The sequence below is a fragment of the Ranitomeya imitator genome, chromosome 2 (assembly GCF_032444005.1).
Source record: "Ranitomeya imitator isolate aRanImi1 chromosome 2, aRanImi1.pri, whole genome shotgun sequence".
Lineage (NCBI taxonomy): Eukaryota > Metazoa > Chordata > Amphibia > Anura > Dendrobatidae > Ranitomeya > Ranitomeya imitator.
The window spans coordinates 849,329,603-849,352,974 of record NC_091283.1 but is presented as its reverse complement, the minus strand read 5'-3'; the positions used below and the strand labels follow the sequence as shown (position 1 = coordinate 849,352,974).

The window sequence follows — 23,372 nt, the reverse complement described above, 5'->3', positions numbered from 1 at the left end:
TTAGGGGGCAGACTGGTGGCAGTATTAGGGGGCAGATTGCTGGCAGTATTAGGGGGCACACTGGTGGCAGTATTAGGGGGCAGGCTGCTGGCAGTATTAGGGGGCAGGCTGGTGGGGCTTTTTTGTACCATCCATACCACAGACTGCAGAGCACAAGGCTCCATATGAAGCAGCGGTCACATGTGGCGGTATATAATATGGCGACATGACTCCTGATATCGGCTCCACACTACAGATATATCACTTTCACAGTGACGAGAAATCAGAGACGTGCGGTAATAAAAGATGCCTGGTAATGTGCCGCCATAATAGCCGAGTATATCAGACAAGGCACATTGCAGATTGAATGACTGCCATAAAAATGAAACATGGCTGCTCTGCTGATACAACAGAACCGGCGTCTTAACCCTTTGTGTCCGCGCTCAGGCAGAGCCGCAGGTATTCCTGGGGTCTATGGTTTATTCTGGGGCACAATGCTCGGGATCGTTTGCAGCGCTGAGATTATTACACACTCCTGTAATAACACTAGATGGAGCAGCCGCACTGTACAAGGCGTCTGAGAACAGAGGCCACAAACACAGAAAATGTCGCAGAATAAGCACCGCCGTCCGCAAATCCAGAAGAGGCAGAGTCGTCCTGCTCGCAAGGATTCGAAAATAGTAAAATAACAGACGCAAAAGTATCTGATCCCTCATCGTCTGCGGCTGAACACTGTGATAATTAGTGATGAGCGCGGTGCTAATTAGTGATGAGTGCGAGGACTCGTTGTTCGGCTGACCCCCGAGTATTTGGGACTGCTCGGTTCAGGCCATGTGCACACGTTGCGGAAAGTCCTGCGGATTTTTCCGGACTGATTTTGGTAAATCCGCAGGTAAACCGCACTGTGAATTACCTGCGGAATTACTGCGTTATTTTTCGGTTTTTGTGCGGATTCCACCTGCGGTTTTACTCCTGCAGATTCCTATTATGGAGCAGGTGTAAACCGCACAAACAATTGACATGCTGCGGAATAAACAACGCTACGTTTCCGCACGGTATTTTCTGCACCATGAGCACAGCGGATTTTGTTTTCCATAGGTTTACACGGTACTGTAAACTCAGGGAAAACTGCTGCGAATCCGCAGCAAAATCCACAAGATGTGCACATAGCCCTACAGCTGATAGACAGCTTGATTACATGTGGGGATTCCATAGCAACCAGGCAACCCCCACATGTACTCAGGCTGGCTAGCAGCTGTAAATCATGCAGCTGAGGCAACAAAAACTAAATCTCCGAGCAGTCACAGGTCACCCGAGCAACGAGCACACGCACCCATCTCTAGTGCTAATCCATCTGGTGCACAGGCTGGGTACAATGGAGTGCTGCACTTATGAGCCTCTTCATTTCCTCTCCTGCCTCCTGATCTCATCATTCACAAGGAGGCACCGCCAGCTCAGTAAGGCCGGGGTCACACTGGCGATTTAAACGGACAAGTGCAATGTAATTAAAAATCGCATTGCACTCGGCCCAATGTTACGCCAGGGGGCAGATCCCAGCAGGCGATGTTTTGTCGGCTCACTCGCACCCATATAAGCCTATGAGACAGCGCACACCACTCAGATATCATCAATTGGATTGAGAGTATAATAAACTATTACAACACCCTGTGTCTTTATTTCATTAAAATACTTTTTTCCTAAGGTGTGTGTATTATTAACCCTTTATTACTATAGGATTAATAATGGATAGGTGTCTTATTGACGCCTCTTCATTATTAACCTGGCTTAACCCCTTAGCGACCGCCGATACGCCTTTTAACGGCGGCAGTTAAGGGTACTTAAACCACAGCGCCGTTAATTAACGGCGCTGTGGAAAAAGTGAATAGCGCCCCCCAGAGTCGGATTTTCTCTGGGGTCTCGGTTGCTGGGGGTAGCCGAGACCCCAGAGAACATGATTCGGGGGGGTTTACCGACCCCGGGTTGCGATCGCCAGTAATTAACCCTTTACTGGCGATCGCAAAAAAAAAAAAGTGATTTCCCATTTAATTTCTCTGTCCTCCGATGTGATGGAACATCAGAGGACAGAGAAATGGGGTCCCCGATAGCCCCCCGATACTCACCTGTCTCCCCCGGTGCTCCTCGTGGCTCCCGAGGGCGCCGCCATCTTGTTCCGGCCAAAAAATGCCGGGCGCATGCGCAGTGCGCCTGCCGGCAGGCACCAGGAAGGTCTTTGGGGTCTAGGCTGCCGGGGGTAGCCAAGACCCCAAATAACATGATCGGGGTCGGTTTTTACCGAACCCTGTTTTGCGATCGCCGGTAATTAACTGTTTACCGGCGATCGCAAAAAAAAAAAGAAAAAGCGATCTTTCATTCTCTGTCCTATGATGTGATCGCACATCAGAGAACAGAGAAATAGGGGAATTCGGGGACCCTGCTATACTTACCGGTGTCCCTGGGTCCTCCTGGTTCTTCTCCTGGCCGCCAGCTTCTTTCTCCGGAAAGAAAATGGCGGGCGCATGCGCAGTGCGCCCGCCATATTCTGCCGGCCAGCAGGTAGAGTAGTTGGGGCTAAATTTAGGGTTAGGGCTAAATTTAGGGTTAGGGTTGGGGCTAAATATAGGGTTAGGTTTGGGGCTAAATTTAGGGTTAGGCTTCTTTCACACTTGCGTTGGTACGGGGTCGTCGCAATGCGTCGGCCCGACATACCAACGCACGTTGTGAAAATTGTGCACAACGTGGGCAGCGGATGCAGTTTTTCAACGCATCCGCTGCCCAGTCTATGTCCTGGGGAGGAGGGGGCGGAGTTACAGCCACGCATGCGCGGTCGGAAATGGCGGACACGACGTACAAAAAAAAACGTTACATTCAACATTTTTTGTGCCGACGGTCCGTCAAAACACAACTGATCCAGTGTACGGCGGACGCGACGTGTGGCCATCCGTTGCGATCCATCGGCAATACAAGTCTATGGGCAAAACACGCATCCTGGGGGCACATTTGCAGGATCTGTTTTTGTCCAAAACGACGGATTGCGACCGATGCCACACGACGCAAGTGTGAAAGTAGCCTTAGGGCTAGGGTTAGGGTTGGGGCTAAAGTTAGGGCTAGGGTTAGGGTTGGGGCTAAAGTTAGGGTTAGGGCTAAATTTAGGGTTAGGGCTGCGGCTAAAGTTAGGGTTAGAGTTGGGATTAGGGTTTGGATTAGGGTTGGTATTAGGGTTAGGGTTGGCATTAGGGTTACGCTTGGGATTAGGGTTAGGTTTGGGATTAGGGTTAAGGTTAGGGTTGAGATTAGGGGTATATTGGGATTAGGGTTAGGTTTGAGGTTAGGGTTGAGATTAGGATTAGGGGTGTGTTGGATTTAGGGTTTTGATTAGGGTTAGGGTTGACATTAGGGTTGTTTTGGGGTTAGGATTGTGATTATCGTTAGGGTTGTGATTAGGATTATGGATCCGGTTGGGATTAGGGTTAGGGGTGTGTTGGGGTTAGGGTTGGAGTCAGAATTGGGGGGTTTCCACTGTTTAGGTACATCAGGGGGTCTCCAAACACGACAGCCAATTTTGCGCTCAAAAAGTCAAATTGTGCTCCCTCCCTTCTGAGCTCTGCCGTGTGCCCAAACAGTGGTTTACCTGTTATGATCTGGTGGCCTAGGAGCAGCATGAGACGGACTCTGGAGAAGGTGGTCCCTGTACTGACCGCAAACCCTGAACCTAGCAGCGGAACTAGAAGTAGCCGTGGGGGGTACCTAACACTCCCTAGACCCCTCGACACAGCCTAAGAGCTAACTACCCCTAAAGACAGAAACAGGAAACCTATCTTGCCTCAGAGAAAATCCCCAAAGGATAGATAGCCCCCCACAAATATTGACGGTGAGAGAAGAGGGAAATAACGTACGCAGACATGAAATCAGAATTTAGCATAGGAGGCCATACTAGCTAAAAAGAAAGAATAGAACAGAGTACTATGCGGTCAGTATAAAAACACTAGAAAATATCCACCGCAGAAAATACGGATCACCACATCTGACTAAAGACATGGGGGGTATATCTGCATCTCCAGAGAAATAGCTAGGATGCAAAAAAAATCCTTCACAGACAAAGCTGGACAAGACAAAAACATGAAAATGCACAGAACTATAAGGTCCACAGCAGGTGGACAGCAAAAACAAAGCCAGGACTTATCTTTGTAGAAAAGCACAGCAAACAGGAGAGACTAGAAGGGAATCAGGAAAAAAACTCCTAGAGAGGGCATCCGCCTTAACATTCTTAGTACCAGGAATGTAGGAGACCACAAAATCAAGCGAAACGTTGAGCCTTCTCCTGAGACAATGTCAAATTGTCCGCCACATGAGTCCAAATCTGCTGCAACCTGTCCACCACCGCATCCACACCAGGACAGTCCGAAGGCTCAACCTGCCCTGAAGAGAAACGAGGATGGAAACCAGAATTGCAGAAAAAAGGAGAAACTAAAGTAGCCGAGCTGGCCCGATTATTAAGGGCGAACTCAGCCAAAGGCAAGAAGTACACCCAATCATCCTGATCAGCAGAAACAAAGCATCTCAGATATGTCTCCAAAGTCTAATTAGTTCGTTCGGTTTGGCCATTAGTCTGAGGATGGAAAGCCAAAGAAAAAGACAAATCAATGCCCATCTTAGCGCAAAAGGACCGCCAAAACCTCGAAACAAACTGGGAACCTCTGTCCGAGACGATGTTCTCCGGAATGCCATGCAAACGAACCACATGCTGGAAAAACAATGGCACCAAATCAGAGGAGGAAGGCAGTTTAGATAAGGGTACCAAATGGACCATCTTAGAGAAGCGATCACAAACCACCCAAATGACCGACATCTTTTGAGAAACAGGGAGATCAGAAATAAAATCCATGGAAATATGCGTCCAGGGCCTCTTCGGAATCGGCAAGGGCAAAAGCAACCCACTGGCACGAGAACAGCAGGGCTTAGCCCGAGCACAAATCCCACAGGACTGCACAAAAGAACGCACATCCCGTGACAAAGAAGGCCACCAAAAAGATCTAGCCACCAAATCTCTGATACCAAAGATTCCAGGATGACCAGCCAATACTGAACAATGAATCTCCGAGATAACTCTACCAGTCCATCTATCAGGGACAAACAGTTTCTCCGTAGGACAACGGTCAGGTCTATCAGCCTGAAACTTTTGCAGCACACGCCGCAAATCAGGGGAAATGGCAGACAAAATTACCCCTTCTTTAAGAATACCCGCCGGCTCCGGAACACCCGGAGAGTCAGGCACAAAACTCCTTGACAGGGCATCAGCCTTCACATTTTTAGATCCCGGAAGGTATGAAACCACAAAATCAAAAGGGGAGAAAAAGAGCGAACATCGAGCCTGTCTAGGATTCAGCCGTTTGGCAGACTCGAGGTAAATCAGATTCTTATGATCGGTCAGGAGGACCACAATACGGTGCTTGGCCCCCTCAAGCCAATGACGCCACTCCTCAAATGCCCACTTCATAGCCAACAACTCCCGATTGCCGACATCATAATTGCGTTCCGCAGGCGAAAACTTCCGAGAAAAGAAGGCACACGGTTTCATCAAGGAACCATCAGAATTCTTCTGAGACAAATCGGCCCCTGCCCCAATCTCAGACGCGTCAACCTCAACCTGAAATAAAAGAGAAACATCCAGCTGACGCAACACAGGGGCAGAAGTAAATCGGCGTTTAAGCTCCTGAAAGGCAGAAACAGCCGCGGAGGAGCAATTCGTCACATCAGCGCCTTTCTTCGTCAAATCGGTCAAAGGTTTAACCACACTGGAGAAGTTGGCAATGAAACGACGATAAAAATTAGCAAAGCCCAAGAATTTCTGAAGGCTCTTCACAGATGTGGGCTGAATCCAATCATGAATGGCCTGAACCTTAACCGGATCCATTTCTATAGATGAGGGAGAAAAAATGAAACCCAAAAAAGAAACCTTCTGCACTCCAAAGAGGCACTTTGATCCCTTCACAAATAAAGCATTATCACGGAGGATCTGAAATACCATCCTGACCTGTTTCACATGAGACTCCCAATCATTGGAAAAAATCAAAATATCATCCAAATATACAACCATGAATTTATCAAGATAACTCCGAAAGATATCATGCATGAAGGATTGAAACACAGATGGGGCATTAGAGAGTCCGAATGGCATCACAAGGTATTCAAAATGGCCTTCGGGCGTATTAAATGCAGTTTTCCATTCGTCACCCTGCTTAATACGAATAAGATTATATGCCCCTCGAAGGTCAATCTTAGTAAACCAGCTAGCCCCCTTAATCCTAGCAAACAAATCAGTAAGCAAAGGCAAAGGGTATTGAAATTTGACCGTGATCTTATTCAAGAGGCGATAATCAATACAGGGTCTCAAGGAGCCATCCTTCTTGGCAACAAAAAAAAAAACCTGCTCCCAATGGTGAAGAAGATGGCCGAATATGCCCCTTCTCCAAAGACTCCTTAATATAGCTCCGCATGGCGGCATGTTCTGGCCCAGACAGGTTGAAAAGTCGGCCCTTAGGGAACTTACAACCTGGAATCAAGTCAATAGCACAATCACAGTCCCTATGCGGTGGAAGGGAACTGGATTTGGGCTCATCGAATACATCCTGGAAATCTGACAAACTCAGGAATTTCAGAAGAGGGGGAAGAGGAAATTGACATCAAAGGAACGTGACCATGAACCCCCTGACAACCCCAACTAGTCACAGACATAGATCTCCAATCTAACACCGGATTATGTACATGCAACCATGGAAAACCCAGCACAATATCATCATGCAAATTATGCAACACCAGAAAACGACAATCTTCCTGATGGGCTGGCGCCATGCGCATGGTCAGCTGTGTCCAAAACTGAGGTTTATTTTTAGCCAACGGTGTAGCATCAATGCCCCTTAAAGGAATAGGGTTCTGCAAAGGCTGCAAGGGGAAACCACAACGTCTGGCAAATTCTAAGTCCATTAAGTTCAGAGCGGCGCCTGAATCCACAAATGCCATGACAGAAAATGATGATAACGAGCAGATCAAGGTCACAGATAACAGAAATTTAGGTTGTATAGTACTGATGGTAACAGAACTAGCGATTCTCTTTGTACGCTTAGGGCAATCAGAAATAACATGAGCAGAATCGCCGCAGTAAAAACACAACCTATTCTGACGCCTGAATCTTTGACGTTCAGCTCTAGACAAAATCCTATCACACTGCATAGGCTCAGGGCTCCGCTCAGAGGACAACGCCACAGTGTGCACAACTCTGCGCTCGCGCAAGCGCCGATCAATCTGAATGGCCAGAGACATAGAATCACTCAGACCAGCAGGCGTGGGGAACCCCACCATAACATCTTTAATGGATTCAGAAAGACCCTTTCTGAAAATTGCCGCCAAGGCATCTTCATTCCATTTAGTCAGTACAGACCATTTTCTAAATTTCTGGCAATACGATTCTGCCGCTTCTTGACCTTGACACAGGGCCAACAAGATTTTCTCAGCCTGATCCACAGAATTAGGCTCATCATACAACAAACCCAATGCCTGAAAGAATCAACATTAAGCAAAGCAGGATTGCCAGTTTCCAGGGAAAATTCCCAATCCTGTGGGTCACCACGCAGCAGAGATATGAAGATTTTAACCTGCTGAATTGGATCACCAGAAGATCGGGGTCTCAATGCAAAAAACAGTTTACAGTTATTTTTGAAACTCAAAAATTTGGATCTGTCATCAAAAAATAAATCAGGAGTGGGAATCTTAGGTTCTAAGGCAGGAGTCTGAATAATATAATCTGAAATACCCTGTACCCTAGCAGCAAGCTGATCCACCCGAGAAACTAACTCCTGAACATTCATGTTATTACTAGATTCCGTAGCCACCCAGAGATTAAGAGGGAGGAAAATACAAAACAGGCTAAGGAAAAAAAATGGCTCAAAACCTTCCCTCCCTTCTTCTGAGATGCAATTAACTCATTGTTGGCCAGTTGTACTGTTATGATCTGGTGGCCTAGGAGCAGCATGAGACGGACTCTGGAGAAGGTGGTCCCTGTACTGACCGCAAACCCTGAACCTAGCAGCGCAACTAGAAGTAGCCGTGGGGGGTACCTAACACTCCCTTGACCCCTCGACACAGCCTAAGAGCTAACTACCCCTAAAGACAGAAACAGGAAACCTATCTTGCCTCAGAGAAAATCCCCAAAGGATAGATAGCCCCCCACAAATATTGACGGTGAGAGGAGAGGGAAATAACGTACGCAGACATGAAATCAGAATTTAGCATAGGAGGCCATACTAGCTAAAAAGAAAGAATAGAACAGAGTACTATGCGGTCAGTATTAAAACACTAGAAAATATCCACCACAGAAAATACAAATCACCACATCTGACTAAAGACATGGAGGGTATATCTGCATCTCCAGAGACACAGCTTGGCTGCAAAAAATCCTTCACAGACAAAGCTGGACAAGACAAACATGAAAATGCACAGAACTATAAGGTCCACAGCAGGTGGACAGCAAAAACAAAGCCAGGTCTTATCTTTGTAGAAAAACACAGCAAACAGGAGAGACCAGAAGAGAAGAAATCCTCCAAAAACAATGGACAACTGGCACAGACTAAAGGATAAAGCAGGACTAAATAGCTGAGTCCAAATTGAACACACCTGATGAATGCTGCGATCCACAGACCGCAGCACTACCACTCATAACCACCGGAGGGAGCCCAAGAGCAGAATTCACAACATTTACCCCCACATATGGGGCATCAGCGTACTCGGGATAAATTGGACAACTTTTGCGGTCTAATTTCTCCTGTTACCCTTGTGAAAATAAAAACTTGGGGGCTACAAAATATTTTTTGTGGAAAAAAAATATTTTTTATTTTCACAACTCTGCATTATAAACTTCTGTGAAGCACTTGGGCATTCATAGTTCTCACCACACATCTAGATAAGTTCCTTGGTGGGTCTAGTTTCCAAAATGGGGTCACTTGTGGGGGGTTACTACTGTTTAGGTACATCAGGGGCTCTGCAAACGCAACATAACGCCCACAGACCATTCTATCAAAGTCTGCATTCCAAAACGGCGCTCCTTCCCTTCCGAGCTCTGCCGTGCGCCCAAACAGTGGTTTACCCCCACATATGGGGCATCAGCGTACTCGGGATAAATTGGACAACAACTTTTGCGGTCCAATTTCTCCTGTTACCCTTGTGAAAATAAAAACTTGGGGGTTACAATATCTTTTTTGTGGAAAAAAAAATAAATTTTATTTTCACGACTCTGCATTATAAACTTCTATGAAGCACTTGGGCATTCAAAGTTCTCACCACACATCTAGATAAGTTCCATGGGGGGTCTAGTTTCCAAAATGGGGTCACTTGTGGAGGGTTTCTACTGTTTAGGCACATCAGGGGCTCTCCAAATGCGACATGGCGTCCGATCTCAATTCCAGCCAATTCTACATTGAAAAAGTAAAACGGCACTTCTTCTCTTCCAAGCTCTGCGGTGCGCCCAAACAGTGGTTTACCCCCACATATGGGGTATTGATGTACTCAGGAGAAATTGCATAACAACTTTTGTGGTCTAATTTCTCCTGTTACCCTTGTGAAAATAAAAATTTGGGGGCAAAAAAAATCATTTTTGTAGAAAAAATGCGATTTTGTATTTTCACGGCTCTACGTTATAAACTTCTGTGAAGCACCTGGGGGTTTAAACTGCTCACCACAAATCTAGATAAGTTCCTTAAGGGGTCTAGTTTCCAAAATGGTGTCACTTGTGGGGGGTTTCCACTGTTTAGGCACATCAGGGGCTTTCCAAACGCGACATGGCGTCCCATCTCAATTCCTGTCAATTCTGCATTGAAAAAGTCAAACGGCGCTCCTTCACTTCCAAGCTCTGCGGTGCGCCCAAACAGTGGTTTACCCCCACATATGTGGTATCGGCGTATTCAGGAGAAATTGCAAAACAAAATTTATGGTTTAATTTCTGTTTTTACACTTGTGAAAATAAAAAAAAAGGTTCCGAAGTAAAATGTTTGCAAAAAAAGTTAAATGTTCATTCTTTCCTTCCACATTGTTTCAGTTCCTGTGAAGCACGTAAAGGGTTAATAAACTTCTTGAATGTGGTTTTGAGCACCTTGAGAGGTGCAGGTTTAGAATGGTGTCACACTTGGTTATTTTCTATCATATAGACCCCTCAAAATGACTTCAAAAGTGATGTGGTCCTTAAAAAAAAATGGTGTTGTAAAAATGAGAAATTGCTGGTCAACTTTTAACCCTTATAACTCCCTAACAAAAAAAAATTTGTTTCCAAAATTGTGCTGATGTAAAGTAGACATGTGGGAAATGTTATTTATTAACTATTTTTCGTGACATATCTCTCTGATTTAAGGGCATAAAAATACAAAGTTTGAAAATTGCAAAATTTTAAAAATTTTCGCCATATTTGTTTTTTTCATAAATAATCGCAAGTAATATCGAAGAAATGTTACCACTAACATGATGTACAATATGCCACGAAAAATCAATCTCAGAACCAGCGGGATCCGTTAAAGTGTTCCAGTGACAGTGGTCAGAATTGCAAAAATTGGCTCGGTCATTAAGTACCAAATTGACTCTGTCACTAAGGGGTTAATGTCACCTTACAATAGCAAGGTGACATTAACCCTTTATTACCCCATATCCTACCGCTACTCGGGAGTGGGAAGAGAGAGGCTAAGTGCCAGAATAGGCGCATCTTACAGATGTGCCTTTTCTGGGGTGGCTGGGGGCAGATGTTTTTAGCCAGGGGGGCCAATAACCATGGTCCCTCTCTAGGCTATTAATATCTGCCCTCAGTCACTGGCTTTACTACTCTGACGGAGAAAATTGCATTGAGCCGAGTGCTATGCGATTTTTTATCGCATTGCACTCGGCTGTATTGCGGTATAGTGTGACTCCGGTCTTAGCCTCTCTCTTCCCACTCCCGTGTAGCGGTGGGATATGGGGTAATGAAGGGTTAATGTCACCTTGCTAATGTAAGGTGACATTAAGCCAGGTTAATAATGGAGAGGCATCAATAAGACACCTATCCATTATTAATCCAATAGTAGTAAATGGTTAATATAACACACACACATTAGGAAAAAAGTATTTTATTGAAATAAAGACACAGGGTGTTGTAATAGTTTATTATACCCTCAATCCAATTGAGGACCCTTGTCACCTGAAACAAAGTTAAAATAAAAAAAAACAACAATATCCCATACCTCTCCGATGTTACAGTCAAGTCCCACGATGTAAATCCATCTGAAGGGGTTAAATAATTTTACAAGCAGAAGTCTGCTAATGCAGCTATGCTCCTGCCTGTAAAAAGTGGGGAATGAATGGAAAGCAGGGGAACGTAGCTACCTAGACTTGCGGTGCTGCGCCCCCTGCTGGCATAACTTCAGATGAACTCGAGCGTGGGAAATTTTCTGAATATTTTCTCACGCTCGAGTTCATCTGAGGTTATGCCAGCAGGGGGCGCAGCACCACAAATCTAGGTATCTACGTTCCCCTGCTTTCCATTCATTCCCCACTTTTTACAGGGAGGGGCAGCTGCATTAGCAGGCTCCTGGTTGTAAAATTATTTAACCCCTTCAGATGGATTTACAGCGTGGGACAAGACTGAACGACGGAAGGTATGGGATATTGTTGTTTTTTTTTATTTTAACTTTGTTTCAGGTGACAAGGGTCTTCAATTGGATCCAGAGTATAATAAACTATTACAACACCCTGCGTCTTTATTTCAATAAAATATTTTTCTCCTAATGTGTGTTTTAGTAACCATTTACTACTATTGGATTAATAATGAATAGGAGTCTTATTGACACCTCTCCATTATTAACCTGGCTTCATGTCACCTTACAATAGCAAGGTGACATTAACCCTTCATTACCCCATATCCCCACCGCTACACGGGAATGGGAAGAGAGAGGCTAAGTGCCAGAATAGGCGCATCTTCCAGATGTGCCTTTTCTGGGGTGGCTGGGGGCAGATGTTTTTAGCCAGGGGGGGGGGGGCAATAACCGTGGACCCTCTCCAGGCTATTAATATCTGCCCTCAGTCACTGGCTTTACCATTCTGGCGGAGAAAATTGCGCTGGAGCCCACGCCAGTTTTTTCCGCGATTTAACCCTTTATTTTATCAGCTAGAGCCCCCAAATTTCGCACAGAGACACTTGGAACATTATTAGTGAGGAATATGTTAAAAAATAAGGGATATGAAATGGTTTACTGTATGTAATCATGTCTCATATGCTGTCGCGTTTGGGAAGGAGATAGCAAAAGCCGGCAATTGAATTACCGGCTTTTCTGCTATCTAGCCATGTATGAAATAGAAATACATATACAGTGGGGCAAAAAAGTATTTAGTCAGTCAGCAATAGTGCAAGTTCCACCACTTAAAAAGATGAGAGGCGTCTGTAATTTACATCATAGGTAGACCTCAACTATGGGAGACAAACTGAGAAAAAAAAATCCAGAAAATCACATTGTTTGTTTTTTTAACATTTTATTTGCATATTATGGTGGAAAATAAGTATTTGGTCAGAAACAAACTTTCATCTCAATACTTTGTAATATATCCTTTGTTGGCAATGACAGAGGTCAAACGTTTTCTGTAAGTCTTCACAAGGTTGCCACACACTGTTGTTGGTATGTTGGCCCATTCCTCCATGCAGATCTCCTCTAGAGCAGTGATGTTTTTGGCTTTTCGCTTGGCAACACGGACTTTCAACTCCCTCCAAAGGTTTTCTATAGGGTTGAGATCTGGAGACTGGCTAGGCCACTCCAGGACCTTGAAATGCTTCTTACGAAGCCACTCCTTCGTTGCCCTGGCGGTGTGCTTTGGATCATTGTCATGTTGAAAGACCCAGCCACGTTTCATCTTCAATGCCCTTGCTGATGGAAGGAGGTTTGCACTCAAAATCTCACGATACATGGCCCCATTCATTCTTTCATGTACCCGGATCAGTCATCCTGGCCCCTTTGCAGAGAAACAGCCCCAAAGCATGATGTTTCCACCACCATGCTTTACAGTAGGTATGGTGTTTGATGGATGCAACTCAGTATTCTTTTTCCTCCAAACACGACAAGTTGTGTTTCTACCAAACAGTTCCAGTTTGGTTTCATCAGACCATAGGACATTCTCCCAAAACTCCTCTGGATCATCCAAATGCTCTCTAGCAAACTTCAGACGGGCCCGGACATGTACTGGCTTAAGCAGTGGGACACGTCTGGCACTGCAGGATCTGAGTCCATGGTGGCGTAGTGTGTTACTTATGGTAGGCCTTGTTACATTGGTCCCAGCTCTCTGCAGTTCATTCACTAGGTCCCCCCGCGTGGTTCTGGGATTTTTGCTCACCGTTCTTGTGATCATTCTGACCCCACGGGGTGGGATTTTGCGTGGAGCCCCAGATCGAGGGAGATTATCAGTGGTCTTGTATGTCTTCCATTTTCTAATTATTGCTCCCACTGTTGATTTCTTCACTCCAAGCTGGTTGGCTATTGCAGATTCAGTCTTCCCAGCCTGGTGCAGGGCTACAATTTTGTTTCTGGTGTCCTTTGACAGCTCTTTGGTCTTCACCATAGTGGAGTTTGGAGTCAGACTGTTTGAGGGTGTGCACAGGTGTCTTTTTATACTGATAACAAGTTTAAACAGGTGCCATTACTACAGGTAATGAGTGGAGGAAAGAGGAGACTCTTAAAGAAGAAGTTACAGGTCTGTGAGAGCCAGAAATCTTGATTGTTTGTTTCTGACCAAATACTTATTTTCCACCATAATATGCAAATAAAATGTTAAAAAAACAGACAATGTGATTTTCCGGATTTTTTTTTCTCAGTTTGTCTCCCATAGTTGAGGTCTACCTATGATGTAAATTACAGACGCCTCTCATCTTTTTAAGTGGTGGAACTTGCACTATTGCTGACTAAATACTTTTTTGCCCCACTGTATATGTGTCTCACTGACATACATATATATATATATATATATATATATATATATACCCCTATACTATGTGTAGACATTTATTCTATCTATTCTATTCTAACCTGTCACTGTGATGTTACTGTACACCGCACTGAATTGCCGGCTTTTCTATAGAACACCGCTGCGTATTTCTCGCAAGTCACACTGTTGGTCCGTGCGTAATCCGTATTTTTCTCGCCTTCATTGACTTTCATTGGCGAATTTTTTGCGCAATACGCTGACAAACGTAGCATGCTGCGATTTTCTACGCTCGTAAAATACGGCAGAGAAATATACGGCAGATAGGAGCTGCCCCATAGAGAATCATTGGTCCGTGTGCAATGCATAGAATTTGCGCCTCTCATACGTCCGTAAAACTCGCTAGTGTGACCCCGGCCTATTCCTCACCCGCCTTGTAAATAAATAAATAAATTAAAAAACCCAGTGTGGGTTCCACTTTATTTTGTACAACCAGCGAGGCAAAACTGACAGCTGAAGGCCTTCAATCCTCAGCTGTCAGCAAGGCTGGTTATTAGTGATGAGCGAGAGTACTCATTGCTCGGGTGATCTCCGAGTATTTTTTAGTGCTCGGAGATTTAGTTTTCGTTGCCTCTGCTACATGATTTACAGCTGACAGCTTGAATACATATGGGAATTCCCTAGCAACCAGGCAACCCCCCCACATGTGCTCAGGCTGGCTAGCAGATGTAAATCATTCAGCTGCCTCAACAAAAACTAAATCTCCGAGCAGTTACAAATACTCGGAGACCGCCCGATCGTGCTCTGGAAAATCCGGGCAACGAGTACACACGTTCATCACCACTAGTTATCAAGAATAAAAGGGGTCCCCAAAGTTATTTTTAATTATTTAAATAATAAAAAAAAAAACGGCATGGCACCCCCCCATCTTTGACAGCCAGCCTTGCTAAAGCTGACAGCTGGGGGCTAGTATTCTCAGGCTGGTAAGGGGCCATTGATATAGGCCCCCAGCCTAAAAATAGCAGCCCGCAGCTGTCCAGAAAAGGCACATCTATTAGATTTGCCGGGCTCTTCCCACTTGCCCTGTAGAATATTTGTGGGGTTGATGTCACCTTTGTATTGTTATGCAGTAATGGAGAGGTGTCTATAAAACACCTCTCCATTACTAATCCTATAGCTATATGGTAGATAAAGACACAGCAGGAAAAAAGTCCTTTATTAGAAATAAAATAAAACACAGTTTACCATTTGTATTTCAAAATACTAAACACAGCCATACTCACCTAACGCCTATTCCACCAACACCATTGTCTTCTGCAATAAAACTAGCCCTGCTGGGAACAGAGCCTCAGTGACCGGAGGTAACCTTGATGACGTCACAGCTGGTCACTGATGCTGCGCTCACAGCAGCTCATTCACCAGTGGTTCTCAGCCTGGACAGTCGCACCTTGGCACCATCCAGGTTGAAAACTATTTATCCCCCAGACATGGATTACAGCGTGGGTCAGAACTACAGACAGGTGAGGGATATGGCTTTTTTTATTTTAATTTTATTATAGGAGATGAGAGATTCAGTGGAATTAGGCATTAGGTGAGTATAACTGTGTTTATTATTTTTAAATAAAAATGGAAAAGTGTGGTTTGTTTTATTTACAATAAAGGACTTTATTCTGGCTGTGTCCTTATTTACCATATAACTATAGGATTAGTAATGGATGGGTGTCTTATAGACGCCTCTCCATTACTAAGCCGTGGGCTTGATGTCACCTGACAATACAAAGGTGCCATGAACCCCACTTCCCACAGCTACAGGGCAAGAGGAAGAGCCGGGCAAAGCACCAGAAATGGTGCATCTGTTTAAAAAACAGCATGGGGACCCCCTCTATTCTTGATAACCAGCCTTGCAGAAGCTGAAAGTTGAGGGTTACAGCCCCCAGCTGTCACTTTTGCCTGGCTGGTTATAGAAAATAGAGGGAAACCCACGCTGTTTTTTTTCATCTAATCCGTTCACTGGCTCCCCATTACCCAGAGACTCCAGTAAAAAAGCCTAACCATGATATACAAAGCCATCCACAACCTGTCTCCTCCATACATCTGTGACCTCGTCTCCCGGTACTTTCCTGCACGCAACCTCCGATCCTCACAAGATCTCCTTCTCTACTTCCCTCTTATCTCCTCTTCCAACAATCGCATACAAGATTTCTCTCGCGCATCCCCCATACTCTGGAATTCTCTACTGCAACATATCAGACTCTCGCCTACCATCGAAACCTTCAAAAAGAACCTGAAGACCCACCTCATCCGACAAGCCTACAACCTGCAGTAACCACCAATCAACCAAACCGCTGCTCAACCAGCTCTGCCCTCACCTACTGCATCCTCACCCATCCCTTGTAGATTGTGAGCCCTCGCGGGCAGGGTCCTCTCTACTGTATCCTCACCCATCCCTTGTAGATTGTGAGCCCTCGTGGGCAGGGTCCTCTCTCCTCCTGTATCCTCACCCATCCCTTGTAGATTGTGAGCCCTCGCGGGCAGGGTCCTCTCTCCTCCTGTATTCTCACCCATCACTTGTAGATTGTGAGCCCTCGCGGGCAGGTCCTCTCTCCTCCTGTACCAGTAGTGACTTGTATTGTTCAAGATTATTGTACTTGTTTTTATTATGTATACCCCTCCTCACATGTAAAGCACCATGGAATAAATGGCGCTATAATAATAATAATATTTCTTTCCAGGGCAGGCGGCGGGTGAGGAATACTCTTATCAGCCACTCCTGCTTTTACTGTTATTAGCGGTAGCAGGTGTAGGCTGATGGAAGTAATAGTCCCATCAGTTGCCACCTGCTGTCATTGTTATCTCTTGAACACAACTCTAGTCATTCTCCCCTGCTTGCGCTGATCGCCGGCAGAGCAAGGGAAAATAATGATAATGTCTTCAGCATCCGGCGCCGGGGAACAGCGCTTACTGTAGCGCTTCTTCCCTGGCGCCGATGCGTGTCACACGGATGACATCCATGTGTATTCTCCGTGTGCATGAGTGCAGGACGTTTTGCGGTAAAAAGTGGACATGTCAGTGCGTTTTGCCCACGGACACACGATCTGTGGAAACACACTGACTTGTGCACAGACCCATTCACTTAAATGGGTTTATGTGTGTCAGTGTCTCCGGTACATGTGAAAACTGTCACCACACGTACCGGAGACGCCTAATGTGGTGTGTGCAGGCTTCTTTACATTCTACATGTACTCTTAAGTGATTGTTCACGGGGTGGAGTGTTTACACTGCGCAGTGAACGCCACAGCTCGTTAATTTGCAGCTAATTGACGAGGTTGTATCGAGCGGCTGCGGATCCTGTACAATGTACCAGGCACACCAGGATGTCGATAACATCATTGTACACAAACACTTTAATTGATGGTTAACTCCTTCCATGCCTCGCTGTCTCAGTACCTGCATCCTATGTATCCGCAGAGGCCACATGATACAATGCACCGCAGATGGAGCAGACTGACAGCCGGGGCCCCAACTTGCACACACCAGGGCTCAAATCTACAGCCATATCACCTTCCTCCACCCTGACAGCGGCCTCGTCAGGACAGAGCCTGTATCATAGGCTGAGTTCACCTCCTGGCTCATCAGATGCTCACTTGTATACTTGTTCCTCATGCTTTGCACTGGAGCTCTGCTTCCTCAGAGACACAATCAGTGACTTTCTGAGCTGCACTACCTATAAGAATCATACAACCAATGTCTCATCAGAAGCTTGGGCTCATGCTAGCCTATGCACTATGCTTTACACTGCACCTCTGCTTCACAAGGACAGAAGCCTAACCAGTAAGTGTATGTGCACACGTTGCGGATTTTGTTGCGGATCCGCATCGTTTCCGGAGCTGCGGATTGGCAGCAGTTTCCCATGAGTTTACAGTACAATGTAAACCTACGGAAAACGAAATCCGCAGTGCACATGCTGCGGAAAAAAACGCGCGGAAACGCAGCGTTTTATTTTCCGCAGCATGTCAATTCTTTGTGCGGAATCCGCAGCATTTTTACACCTGCTCCAATAGAAAACTGCAGGTGTAAAACCGGAGCGGAATCTGCAATAGAAACCGTGATAAATCCGCAGGAAAAACCGCAGCGGTTTTGCACTGCGGATTTATGAAATCCGCTGCGGAAAAATGCACAGAGGAACTTTCTACATGTGCACATACCTTAAGTGTCGCTCAGCTGCACCGTCTAAGCGTCTGACACAGGCACATCTCATCAGAGGTTTTTTCCTATCCGCTATGATTTATACTACTGCTCAGCTTCATTACATTGGCTGCGGTGTACAGGCAGGAAGCCGGTACATGGAAACAGAGAAGCAACGATACAAGCCCGGCAGAGCGGCCGCAGTGTGGCATGCGTGTGACGTCGCAGGTACCGGCGGTGTCACCTCCGGAGCAGAACTCTCCTGCATGTCACATAATGACAGAAAACCACTTTACCCGTCTGCCGGGGAGGAGAGTTACTGAGCAGGATTGTGACCGGGTTATAATGGAGCTGAAGTTTTTGTGATAATTATTTTCCCCGCGATCAGTGCCATGAAACATTAGCGAGAGGCGCATCAATAACTCGCAGCCGGCGAGCCTTTATTAATACCACCAGCATCCAGCAAAGTAATAACCATTTAGTGCAAAGTGAACATTTGTGCTGCCGATAAACGGCATAAACGCCAAAGCCCATCGCCTATAACTCCTAATGTACGCCGAGAACTATTATTAATAATTCAATTTAATTGGAGTGAACGATGAAATAAGCTGCGGTGAGGAGACGGCGTGCGGTCAGGCCAGAGACCACCGGGGAGACTGTCGCTGTAACCACTGGGAAGACTGCTGCTGTAACCTCCAGAGACTGCTGCTGTAACCTCCAGAGACTGCTGCTGTAACCTCCAGAGACTGCTGCTGTAACCTCCAGAGACTGCTGCTGTAACCTCCAGGGAAGCTGACGCTGTAACCACCGGAGACTGACAATGTCACCTCCATAAACTGACGCTGTAACCACTTGGGAGACTGCTGTAACCACCGGGGAGACTGCTGCTGTAACCTCCAGAGGCTGCTGCAACCACCGGGTAAACTGACACTGTAAACTGCAGTGACTGACACTGTAACCACAGGGGAGACTGACGCTGTAACCTCCAGAGACTGTTGCTGTATCCACAGGGGAGACTGACGCTGTAACCACCAGGGAAACTAACACTGTAACCTCCAGAGACTGCTGTTGTAACCACCGGTGAGACTGACGCTGTAACCTCCAGAGATTGATGCTGTAACCACTGGGGAGACAGACGCTGTAACCACTGGGGAGACTGACGCTGTAACCACTGGGGAGACTGACGCTGTAACCACTGGGGAGACTGACGCTGTAACCACTGGGGAGACTGACGCTGTAACCACTGGGGAGACTGACGCTGTAACCACTGGGGAGACTGATGCTGTAACCACTGGGGAGACTGACGCTGTAACCACCGGGGAGACTGACGCTGTAACCACTGGGGAGACTGACGCTGTAACCACTGGGGAGATTGCTGCTGTAACCACCGGGGAGACTGATGCTGTAACCACTGGGGAGACTGACGCTGTAACCTCCAGAGACTGACACTGTAACCTCCTGAGATTGATGCTATAACCACCGTGGAGACTGCTGCTGTAACCACTGGGGAGACTGACGCTGTAACCACCGTGGAAACTGCTGCTGTAACCACTGGGGAAACTGACGCTGTAACCACCGTGGAGACTGCTGCTGTAACCACTGGGGAGACTGACGCTGTAACCACTGGGGAGATTGCTGCTGTAACCACTGGGGAGACTGACGCTATAACCACTGGGGAGATTGCTGCTGTAACCACTGGGGAGACTGACGCTGTAACTACTGGGGAGACTGACGCTGTAACCACTGGGGAGACTGACGCTGTAACTACTGGGGAGACTGACGCTGTAACCACTGGGGAGATTGCTGCTGTAACCACCGTGGAGACTGCTGCTGTAACCACCGGGGAGACTGACGCTGTTACCACTGGGGAGACTGACGCTGTAACCACCGTGGAGACTGCTGCTGTAACCACTGGGGAGACTGATGCTGTAACCACTGGGGAGACTGACGCTGTAACCACCGGGGAGACTGCTGCTGTAACCATTGGGGAGACTGACGTTGTAGCCACCGTGGAGACTGACGCTGTAACCACCGGGGAGACTGACGCTGTAACCACCGGGGAGACTGACGCTGTAACCACCGGGGAGACTGACACTGTAACCTCCAGAGACTGACACTGTAACATCCTGGGACTGCTGCTGTAATCACCGGGGAGACTGACACTGTAACCTCCTGAGACTGCTGCTGTAATCACCGGGGAGACTGACACTGTAACCTCCAGAGATTGATGCTATAACCACCGTGGAGACTGCTGCTGTAACCACTGGGGAGACTGATGCTGTAACCACCGTGGAAACTGTTGCTGTAACCACTGGGGAGACGGACGCTATAACCTCCAGAGACTGCTGCTTTATCCACAGGGGAGACTAATGCTGTAACCACCAGGGAGACCGACGCTGTAATCACTGGGGAGACTGACACTGTAACCACTGGGGAGACTGACACTGTAACCTCCAGAGACTGCTGTTGTAACCACCGGGAAGACTGACGCTGTAACCTCCAGAGATTAATGCTATAACCACCATGGAGACTGCTGCGGTAACCACTGGGGAGACTGACGCTGTAACCTCCAGAGATTGATGCTATAACCACAGTGGAGACTGCTGCTGTAACCACTGGGGAGACTGATGCTGTAACCTCCAGAGACTGCTGCTATAAAAACCGGGGAGACTGACACTGTAACCTCCTGAGACTGCTGCTGTAACCATCAGGGAGACTGACACTATAACCACCGAAGACTGTCACTTTATCCACAGGGGAGACTAAGGCTGCAACCACTGGGGAGAGTGACACTGCAACCACTGGGGAGACTGACTCTGTAACCTCCAGAGGTTGTCGCTGTAACCTCCAGAGAGACTGATGCTGTAACCACCGGAGATTCTCGCTGTATCCACAGGGGAGACTGCTGCTGTAACCACCAGAGAGATTGACGCTGTAACCACCGGTGACACTGACGCTGTAACTTCCAGAGACTGCTGCTGTAACCACTGGGGAGACTGCTGCTGTAACCTCCAGAGACTGACGCTGTAACCACTGGGAAGAATGTCGCTGTAACCCCCGGAGACTTTCGCTGTAACCCATGGAGACTGTCGCTGTAATCACCAGAGACTGTCGCTGTAACCACCGGAGACTGTCGCTGTAACCACCGGAGACTGTTGCTGTAGCTGAAGGGGAGACTGATGCTGTAACTGCAGGGGAGATTGTCGCCGTACTGTAACCACTTATCAGTTGGGTTTACTGCGGTGAAATGTTTGGTTTCGTCCTATCAAAATGACCATCACAGAGATTCTGCAGGTAAAGAAAAATAAAAGTAAATGTATACAACAGTGACAGAAGAATGGAACTCGTCACCAGTGTTCTTAGTAAATCTATCGGTAAAGCTGTTAATTCTACCCAGATGTTGGTAACAATGGGTTCAATCCACACAGGAAAGAAATCACCATAGATGTTCATAAATTATGTGAAATTTTGAGAAAGGATACAGGGAAAAGTACTGAACACATGAACAACGAAATAAACAAAAAGCCCTGAAAAGTCCTGACACCGGCAGAGATCTACTGTATCAGTAAGTAGGAAGCAACGCTGCTATTAGTGACAAATAATATCAGCTGGGTCACCTGATGTCTATAAGAAGGGCCTTATTAAAATGGGAACACACAGGAAACAGCTCATGATGAATAATATCAATGAGCTGTCTCAAGACCTTCACAACCTTATTGTTGTAAAACATCCTGATGTCATTGGTTACAGAATTTCAGAACTACTGAAGGTTCCAGTGAGCGATGCTGGTGGCCGCAATCCAGGAGTGGAAAGAACATCATTTCACCATAAACCAGCCACGACCAGGTGCCCCCCCACAAGATTTCACCATAAACCGGCCACAAACCAGGTGTTCCCTACAACATTTCACGATAAACCAGATGCTCCCAGCAAGATGTCACCATAAACCGGCCATGACCAGGTGGCCCCGCAAGATTTCACCATAAACCGGCCACGACCTGGTGCCCACCGCAAAATTTGACCAAAACCAGCCAAGACCAGGTGCTCCCCGCAAGATTCCCACAAGATTTCACCATAAACCAGCCACGACGAGGTTCTCCCCACAAGTTTGCACCATAAACCAGCCACGACCAGGTAGTCCCCACAAGATTTCACCATAAAGCAGCCACAACCAGTTGCTCCCCACAAGATATCACCATAAACTGGCTTCGACCAGGCACTCCCCACAAGATTTCACCATAAACTTGCCAAGACCACGACCCGGTGCTCCCCACAAGATTTCATCATAAACCAGCCATGACCAGCTGCTCCATACAAGATTTCACCATAAACATGCCACGACCATGACCAGGTGTTCCCTGCAAGATTTCACCATAAACCAGCCATGACCAGGTGCTCCCTACAAGATTTCACCATAAACTGGCCACAACTATGACCAGATGTCTTCCACAAGATTTCACCACAGACCGGCCATGACCAGGTGCTCCCCACAAGATTTCGTCATAAACCGGCCACAACCAGGTGCTCACAGCAAGATTTCACCATAAACCGACCACGACCAGATGCTCCAAGTTAAGATTTCACCATAAAGTGGAGACAACCAGGTGCTCCCCGCAAGATTTCAACAAAAATTGACCACTGCCAGGTGCTCCCTGAGAGATTTCATTATAAACCAGCCATGAACTGGTGCTCCCCGCAATATTACACCAAAAATCGACCACGACCAAGTGCTCCCCGAGAGATTTCATCATAAACCGGCCACGATAAGGTGCACACTGCAAGATTGCTCTATAAACCAGCCACGACCAGGTGCTCCCCATAAGGTTTCACCAAAAGTCGACCACGATCAGGTGCTCACCCACAAGATTTCGCCATAAACTGGCCTCGACCAGGTGCTCCCAGCAAGATTTCACCATAAACCGGCCACGACCAGGTGCCCCCCCCCCAAGATTCCACCATAAACTAGCCACAACCAGGTGCCCCCTCAAGATTTCACCATAAACCAGTCACGACCAGGTGCCCCCCCCCAACCATTTCCACCATAAATGAGCCACAACCAGGTTCTCCCCACAAGATTTCACCATAAACGGGCAACAACCAGGTGCTCCAAGCAAGATTTCACCATAAACCAGCCACAGCAACGTGCCCCCCTAAGATCTCACCATAAATCAGCCACAACCAGATGCCCCCCCCAAGATTTCACCACAAATCGACCACGACCCGGTGCTCCCCACAAG

General features: G+C 46.8%; 1 protein-coding gene across 1 annotated transcript; it reads left to right on the top strand.

The window, feature by feature from the left end:
• The first annotated feature begins 205 nt into the window (after positions 1-205).
• LOC138666891 (S-antigen protein-like) lies at positions 206-20,249 on the top strand. The gene is made up of 3 exons (XM_069755071.1): positions 206-275; positions 19,241-19,539; positions 19,599-20,249. Exons 1-3 carry the CDS (start codon positions 206-208, stop codon positions 20,247-20,249), a joined length of 1,020 nt encoding a protein of 339 aa, XP_069611172.1.
• Positions 20,250-23,372: the final 3,123 nt, after the last annotated feature.